The sequence below is a fragment of the Lactuca saligna genome, chromosome 6, assembly GCF_052625555.1.
Source record: "Lactuca saligna cultivar CGN05327 chromosome 6, ASM5262555v1, whole genome shotgun sequence".
In the NCBI taxonomy this organism is placed as follows: Eukaryota; Viridiplantae; Streptophyta; class Magnoliopsida; order Asterales; family Asteraceae; genus Lactuca; species Lactuca saligna.
The window spans coordinates 130,129,207-130,137,500 of NC_136422.1; the positions used below are offsets into that span (position 1 = coordinate 130,129,207).

Sequence of the window (8,294 nt, forward strand, 5' to 3'; positions counted from 1 at the left end):
AGCCTCTGGCCATGTAGAACATATCTCTGTAAGAGAATGAATTCTATTCTATGGTATTGGCAGAAGGTTAGATAGGGCTATAAGCCTGAAATCTACCAAAATGTTAATCCGAAGTTGTATGTCTTCTTTTCCATTTGGGTCAAAGCTTTGTTGATGTATATCAAGTATGGAAATTGTTATGTCTCATTGATTGTATATCTTTAAATCAAATCAATGATTGATATGGAAAGTTTGTCACATGATTCACATATGTCCTTGTTGTTCCTTGTTCCTCTTTGCTTCTGCCATATTGAGGTATATATATGGCATAACGTTATATTGTTTCTATTATTGAACTCACTAAGCGTCACCGCTTACCTTCTCAATGTTTAAAAAATTGTAGGAGATAAGCATCCAGTATAGTTATATATAGGTAGAAGATTTTTGAATAGTTTGAAACTATTGTATTGATAGAAGCTTATGAATAGTTTGAAACTATTGTATTTTGCACTCCCATATGTATAAAACTATAGAATCCTGGGAAGTTATGTAATAAATAGCCCTTTAAAATAGTTGGTTTGTATCCAGTAGTTTGTAACCTCTTTATCAATGTAAATTATTGTTTTTATGAATGTGCAAGTAGCATGTTTTGGAGTAACTATATTGTCAAGTATGAAAGTTTGGGTCTTTCATAAATACGAAAGTGAGGGTCTTTCGTATCCATCTCCAGATGGTATAAAGTTTATACCTCTATGCTTCCTTTTTTATATCTAGCTAGGATGTTAAATTTTATGCCTTTTTGGTCCCATTGTCTTAGTCTATTTGAGTTTGAGCTACTCTAGACCTTGTATATTGCTTTTCTAGGAATGTTTGAGGTTGCTAGAGTCATAAAAATTGGATCTTGATCACTTACAACCATCCAAGCATGAGTTTTTGGTCCTTAAAAGTTGTAATGAGATTAGGGTTTGTCTTTGAGCCTTTATAAGCCATGCAAATGCATAAAGTTCGGAACTTTATCTCTTAGGACATTTATTAGGCATAGATCTGAGAGTTGGATGTGGTGTCTTTATGTATTAAACACTCAATGGGAAGTTTTGGTAGCATCATAGTTACGTAGCGCATAACTCAGGCTACACAGTGTGTAACCCCTTAATTGATCGTATTTGCCACCTTATGCTATACACAGGGCGTAGTTCAACTAGAAGTTGACCATTGACCTTTACTTTGACCAAGTTTGACTTTAAGTCTTTTAGGGTATTTTGAGTAGTAGATTGAGATTTGGTTTCTGTTTGATGTATAGGTGACATGTAGATCCGATATTTGGAGCATTGACCAGTTCGATTATCTTTTGAGCTTGAGGTGAGTTTTCCTCACTACACTTGTGGGTTGAAGGCACTAATGCTGGCCTACTAAGTTGTGTTATGTATCCTGATATATATATGTAAGATCTTGCTATACTATAGTGACCTGTTAGATTGGTAGATATGTATGATTACCTGTAGTTGTTAATTATTGTTTATCTGTTGCATATGCCGACATATTGGTGTTTAAGTTAAGGCGGGAGGACAACAAACCCTAGATGGGTAGGTTGAGATGGTATTGCTTCGTGTGGTAGACCAACAAACATGTGATGGGTGGGTTGAGGCTATAAGCCAACAAACCCTGGATGGTTAGGTTAAGGCAATATGCCAACAATATGCCAACAATATGCCAACAAACCCTGAATGGGTGGGTTGAGGCAATGAGTCAACAAACCCTGTATACATGTCATGTAATTATTATTGTATTATTATGTGGAGTAATTTGAGGGAAACTCACTATGTTTTGGCTTACAGTTGCGGATTTCATTGTTTCAGGTACTTTAGATGATTGGAGGAAGTCAAAGGCTTAATCGGGGGAAGTCAAAGGCTTAATCGTACACATCATCATATGGATTTCTATGACTTGCGAGATGTTTAGATACTCTGATTTTATGATTATTGTTTTTGTACGACGTATGGTTTATGAAAAATCAAAAATTTTATCATGATTTTTGGGATGTTACAACGTGACCAGTGGGTGGCCACGACGTGACAATCGGGTGGGGCTGACTTTGGTCGTTGACTTTTGACCATATTTGACTATTGGTCAATTTAAGGGTTTAGGGTGTAGATTGAGAGGGTACTTTTTTTAATTGTTGTTAGGTATCTTGTTGTACATGTCCTCTCTACATGAAAGTTGTTGTATTTAGCTGTTGTCTGCAAGGTAAGTCTTCTCAATGTATTACTACCATAGTGTGTGTATGTTGACTAGCTAGGTCTTATTTGTCGATTGCTGTTATGTGTTACTGAGCTGCTGATAGATCCAATGCATGCTGTTAGCCCATTGGGACTGCTGATAGTCCCTAACATTGCTGATAACCCATAGGACGTGCTGTTAACCTATAGGACGTGCTGTTAGCCGATTGAGACTGCTGATAGTCCCCAAGGGTTGCTGATAACCCATAGTTGTTTATTTATGTTGTGTTGTATGTGATATTTTGGGGAACTCACTAAGCTTCGCCCTTACAATTGTTGATTTAAATGTATTTCAGGTACTTCAGATGATCGCGGGAATGCGAAAGCTTAACTATACACTCTCCTCGACAATTTTAATGATTCCGTATTTTATGATACCCTGATTTTGGGATGATTGTATTTTGTTGCTTATGATTTTCTTGACTTGGCTTTCCTGAAAACTATGTTTTTATATAATTTAAAAATAATAATTTGGTTGTGATTTTTAGGACGTTACAAAACACCTCACCCACCCCGCCACTATTATTTTGATGTTGGTTTTCTATTTGAAAATTAAGAGATAAAAGAACCTTTTGCATACTTGATCTATTCCTTGATGATCCTAAGTGTAAAAAAGAAATACAATCTAACATAATATATATATTTTTTTCATAATTGTAACGCAGTTAATATCCATGAATAAAATAATTTTGAAACCATCAAAATGACATTCTAAAACGGTCAAAAATCATATAACATTTATTTTGTTAAAAAAATATAACATATTTTCAATAATTCCATTAAAATGTAACAACTTCTCTATATTAACCCTTTAAATATAACAACTACAAATATCTATTTACAAGCATATAATAATCTATGGAATATTTTTGAATCAAAAATTTGTCTTGATTTTTTTAATAGTCAAAAAGAGTATATAAGATTTATATGAAGATTCAAAAGTGTCGACGAAATGTGTAAGCAAGATTGACCATGATCACCACACCAGGTGTCAAAAGCTCTGTATGTGCAGTGTATGTATACCTTTACATCAATACCCAACTTGTAGTCTTGTAGATGTAATCACCGTTTCGTGTTTATACGGCGGCAGCAAAATCAAAAAAATCTGTTCTTTAAAACCCTAATTTCCTTCTTTTACTTTCTTTCTTCAAACCCCTAAATTGCATTTTTCAACTTGGTAGGTTTCAAGTAGGCGTAGTAAAGATCCACCTGCATTTCAAGATCAAGGAAAACCCACAAACAGCTCGCTTGATTTTCCTCAGAAATGGACTCGCGAGAGTCGTTAGCACAGCCACCGTCGCTCCAACGGCATCAACCCCACCACCAACGGCAGCTTCCACCGGCGATGATGATGCAGCCAAACCCATTCAATTCCCATCACCACCACCACCTACCTAACAACTCCAACACTGCTCCGACGAACAACAACAGTATCATAAGTCCCGATTCGTTGCAACAGCGTTTCGCTTTTGATGGTCCTGACCAGTACGGAGACGGATCGTCTCCTCCTGGCGGATTTAGGGCTGGCGGGTTTAGCATTGAGCCGGCGAGGAAGAAGCGAGGTCGACCAAGGAAGTATTCCCCGTCGCCTGATGGCAACATTGCGCTTGCTTTAGCTCCTGCTCCGGTTACCACCGGAGCTACTGCAGCTGGTGGTGGCGGTGGGCAGTTGGAATCTTCCAATGATGGCGCTACTGCCACCCCGAACACCGATCCCTCAGCTAAGAAACACAGAGGAAGGCCACCTGGTTCAGGGAAGAGGCAATTGGATGCTTTAGGTAAAAAAAATTGATTTTTCTTGATGAATTCCATGATAATCAAGTAATTCTAGTCGCAAATTGTGTGCAAAATCTTATTTTAGTAATTTCTGATAAGAATTATTGGCTGATTATTACTTTAATTTGTTGAATTAAGTAGTTAATCAGCTTAGTAAATAGTAATTACATATTTACAACTTACATTTGCCTATTCGAATCACTCTTTTCCCTTTAAAACAATCTTGAATTTGATAGCTTCTTTACCACTTAACTTCTAAATCGAGGGATTGGTGTCTATAAAAAACGATTCCTGTATTGTGTTTTTGTTCAATGGTGCACATATGGATATACGATCATTGTGTTTAGGACTTATTATTGATCATTTTGCATTCTAGTTGAATCTACATAGATAAGGTTATGATTACTTGACACCTTTATTAAATTGGGATGCTTTTGAATATATTAATTTGTATTTTGTTAAAATTTATTATGTTATATGATTGATAGGTGCACCTGGTGTTGGTTTTACACCTCATGTCATCACAGTTAAAGCAGGAGAGGTATTTCCATCAACTTTCAGAAATGATTTATAGAATTAAGATCTATTTTTGAAGCTTTTATCTATTTTCTGTTTCTTGTTTTTATGAAATATGAATCACATTTAAAACATGGAGCTTTAGTAAATGCTTTCCAACTAAAAGGTTGCATTATAGTTTTATACCATATGAAGATTCTTATTATAACATTTGTTCTTTTTCCCAAATTTCCTATGTGAATTTGAGTGGTTAAGAACTTAAGATATAATAAAATGCATGTTATATATTTTAATCGCTATTAGTAAATTGTAACATGTTTCTTTTCCCTCAATTCTTCCTTTTTTCTCTTCGTTAAGTGTTTATTTCAACAATCTTTGTTTTGGGATAATTTAATGGATGCAACAACCTATTTAAAGCTAAAATGACCTTTATGCCCATGCTTATCTTCACATATGGTACAAGTTCTATTTCAAATATTTACTTAGAGTACGAAAATTAGGGTTAAATCAACACATGTATCCCTATATATTAATATATGTTGACTTTATGTATATCCATTAGAAAACGTTTCATGCAAAAAGCAAGTGATACGTCTTAATTGTGTTATGAATTAGATATTTTTTAGGTTCTTGTAAGGATGAAAAGTAGGATACAAATTACAAATTTACAAAACAAGTTATTTTATGTTTGAAAATTTGCCAAATAAGAATATAATATAAACCCTTGTACTTTGTAAAATTGACAGGATATAGCCTCGAAGATCACCGCCTTTTCACAACAAGGACCTCGTACTGTCTGTATCCTTTCAGCCAACGGTGCCATCAGCAATGTCACTCTCCGTCAACCAGCCATGTCCGGTGGCTCTGTAACTTATGAGGTACATTTCCACCTTATACCCCTCTATACTCGACAAGCTTTCTACGACTATTTTTCAATGATAAGGGCATTTATGTCTTTTCTACAAACGAGATATTACAAGAGTCCTTGTCCCACCTTTTTTGGTTGACACAAAATTCCACTTTTTGTGCCATTGACATCAGTCTCAGTCCGTCCTGTGTAACAAACTTGTTCTATTCACATCGGTCTCAGTCCGATGCATGTCAAATGACTGTGCAGTATGTCATGTCATGTGTAACAACCGTTTGTCCTGTCTCATTGACATCAGTCTCAGTGCATGCCTAACACAGTACAATTTGTCATGACATGTCATTTTTTTTTTTTTAATTTTTAATTTTTTTTTTCAGGGGCGGTTTGAGATAATATCTTTATCGGGCTCCTTCCTACTCGCAGACAGTAATGGCAACAGCCAAGGCAACCGATCAAGTGGCCTGAGTGTTTCTCTTGCAGGTTCAGATGGGCGGGTTTTGGGCGGCGGAGTCGCCGGATCTTTAGTTGCCGCCACCCCTGTCCAGGTCAGCCTCTCTCTCTCTCTCTCTCTCTCTCTGTGACTAAATGCCGGCCATTTTGACTGTAATCTATCCACCAGGTGGTGGTTGGAAGCTTTATTACAGATGCAAAGAAACCAAAATCTAGTGGCGGCACAGCAGCGGCACCACCAGCAAACATGTTGAATTTTGGCAGCGGGCCAGGGTCGGTTCCAGGAGCTAGTCCACCATCTGACGGGCCGTCAAGCGAGTCATCTGAGGAGAGTGGTGGTGGCGGTGGTGGTGGTGGTGGTGGTGGCAGTCCTCTTCGCCGGCCCACCCCTGGGTCCTATAACAATCCCAGTCAGCAACAACCACCACCCATGCCCATGTACTCCAACATGGGGTGGCCAAATTCCACCATGAACATGCTTCGCAATTGAGAACTTGAGCTTATTGGATTAATGGTGATTGAAAACGCTAATTATGTGGAATTTGTATCGAGTTGTATTTTAGGATTTCTTGGATCTTTGTATGATTGATATGTTTTTTATTAGTTTTAAGTGATTTCGACTTAATTTGTAGAAGGTGTAATTTAGGAAATCGGATTGGGTGTTATTGTAGTTGTAGTATTGATTTTGAATTAATCTTGATGCATGTTATTATGTATTTTGGATTTTTTTTTATTATTATTTTTTTAAAAATGTGACTGGTTTTCTTTTTTTCTTTTTTGTAATGGGAATCTTAAATAATTGATTTATTTATGATCTTGTGACTGACAAATTTTCTAAATATGATTGATTCTGTCTGAGCTTTTTATAGAACGTGACTGATTCTAAACGGAAAAGTAGTGAAATGTGACAAATATCAAATATGTATGTCAGAGTAATAATTTAATACTATAACTGTTTTTGTTGTGTTATTTTTTAAATGTAAATACTTTTTTATGTAACCTAAAATGAAACATTTTGTATTTATTTGAGGATAAATCAGATCGAAAGTTATTATATAGTATTAACGAAGTCAAATAAAAGCAAATAAATAACGAGTATTGGAATATAACTTTTCTTATAATAAGCCATTGCTTAGAAGCCAAATTATAAATTGTTTCATTTATTGTTATGTGTACAACTATAAAGTATGATATTTAGTAATGTATATCATTGTATTTTACTATTATTAAACCTTTTTTTAGTGGCATACTAGAAAAAATTATTATTTATCCAATCTAACTTTTATAATCATGCTAACTATACTATCTTTTATATAGTTATAATAAATTTATTGACGTAATATATAAAAGAACAGAAAACTAAAGAACTTGACAACGACGAAGACATAGAATTTAGAGCTTTTTAATTATGTGATATGCGTTTCTCTCTCTATATAAATACCTTTGTCAACTAGCTTTTGAGATCATTTAGTACTTTTGGTTGTTGGTTTTTAAAATCGAATAAAGAAAAATCTTCGTTTAAAACAAAATTCCGATTTGCTTTGATCTCTATCATCTTTGGATTTGAATCTTTGATGAAAGGGATGGTGTGAATGCTGCAAATACCCAATGTATTAAAAAACCAAAGAATAGAACCATTCAACTACTACCGGTTGTATGTCTATTTTTGGATCGGAAAAACAGGTGTTATTTATTTATTTATTTAATTTATGAAAACCTGGTTGAATTGACCCCGTGTAATTGGACTCGTTAGTCTTTTCACATATATTTAGACTTCTTTTGTTTGATCACCATTACAGACTTACATATCCATTTTTGTCAATTTCAGAAAGTAAATATGATAATCTTTCGAATATGAGATAATCAAATAACACTTGATTTGATTTAGGGATGAGTAGTTTGTTCCAAATTTAAAAATATGGGACGGTACTTAGTACTCCAAATATATGAAATTCGGGAATCGATACCACCGGTACCGGTACTAGTACCGGAAACCGGTACCATTCCTGGTGATGTTAATTCGGTTTGGTACTCGGGATTGACTTTTGACCAAATTCGGTTTTTGGAAAATCGGAAATGGTACGGGTCGGTACTGGTTCCGTCCCACGCTCATCCCTAATTTGATTTCTAATTGTAGACCCTCAAAATAAAAGAGAACTCCTATGTATTGGATCTTTGATATATATATATATATATATATATATATATATATATATATATATATATATATATATATATATATATATATATATATATATATATATATAATAGTTTAAATGCTGTGACTTTGTTATTAAAAATAACAAATATTATGAAACTTTTTGATTTTGTTTGGTAAATCTTATGAAGTTTTTTTATACTAACACTATGTAAATTTTGTTTGATATGGAAATTATATAGATTTTAGAAACCGGGTTAAACCAGGACCA

At 34.7% G+C, this 8,294-nt stretch overlaps 2 protein-coding genes across 3 annotated transcripts in view; one reads left to right on the plus strand and one right to left on the minus strand.

The window, feature by feature from the left end:
- Nucleotides 1-3,160: 3,160 nt before the first annotated feature.
- Nucleotides 3,161-6,581, plus strand: LOC145001215 (AT-hook motif nuclear-localized protein 8-like). Of its 2 annotated transcripts, none has more exons than XM_078960571.1 (6): nt 3,161-3,268; nt 3,437-4,033; nt 4,520-4,572; nt 5,294-5,425; nt 5,793-5,960; nt 6,035-6,581. In XM_078960571.1, exons 2-6 carry the CDS (start codon nt 3,520-3,522, stop codon nt 6,353-6,355), a joined length of 1,188 nt encoding a protein of 395 aa, XP_078816697.1. In that variant the 5' UTR covers nt 3,161-3,268; nt 3,437-3,519; the 3' UTR covers nt 6,356-6,581. The 2 variants fall into 2 exon arrangements, with proteins under 2 accessions (XP_078816697.1, XP_078816698.1); XM_078960572.1 differs by having other exon boundaries at nt 3,239-3,257.
- Nucleotides 6,582-7,315: 734 nt separating this feature from the next.
- LOC145002897 (uncharacterized) overlaps nt 7,316-8,294 on the minus strand; it is a 16,875-nt gene continuing 15,896 nt past the window's right edge. The window contains exon 10 of the mRNA XM_078962081.1: nt 7,316-7,460. Coding sequence (XP_078818207.1) covers nt 7,316-7,460 — 145 coding nt within the window. The remainder of the gene's footprint in view (nt 7,461-8,294) is intronic.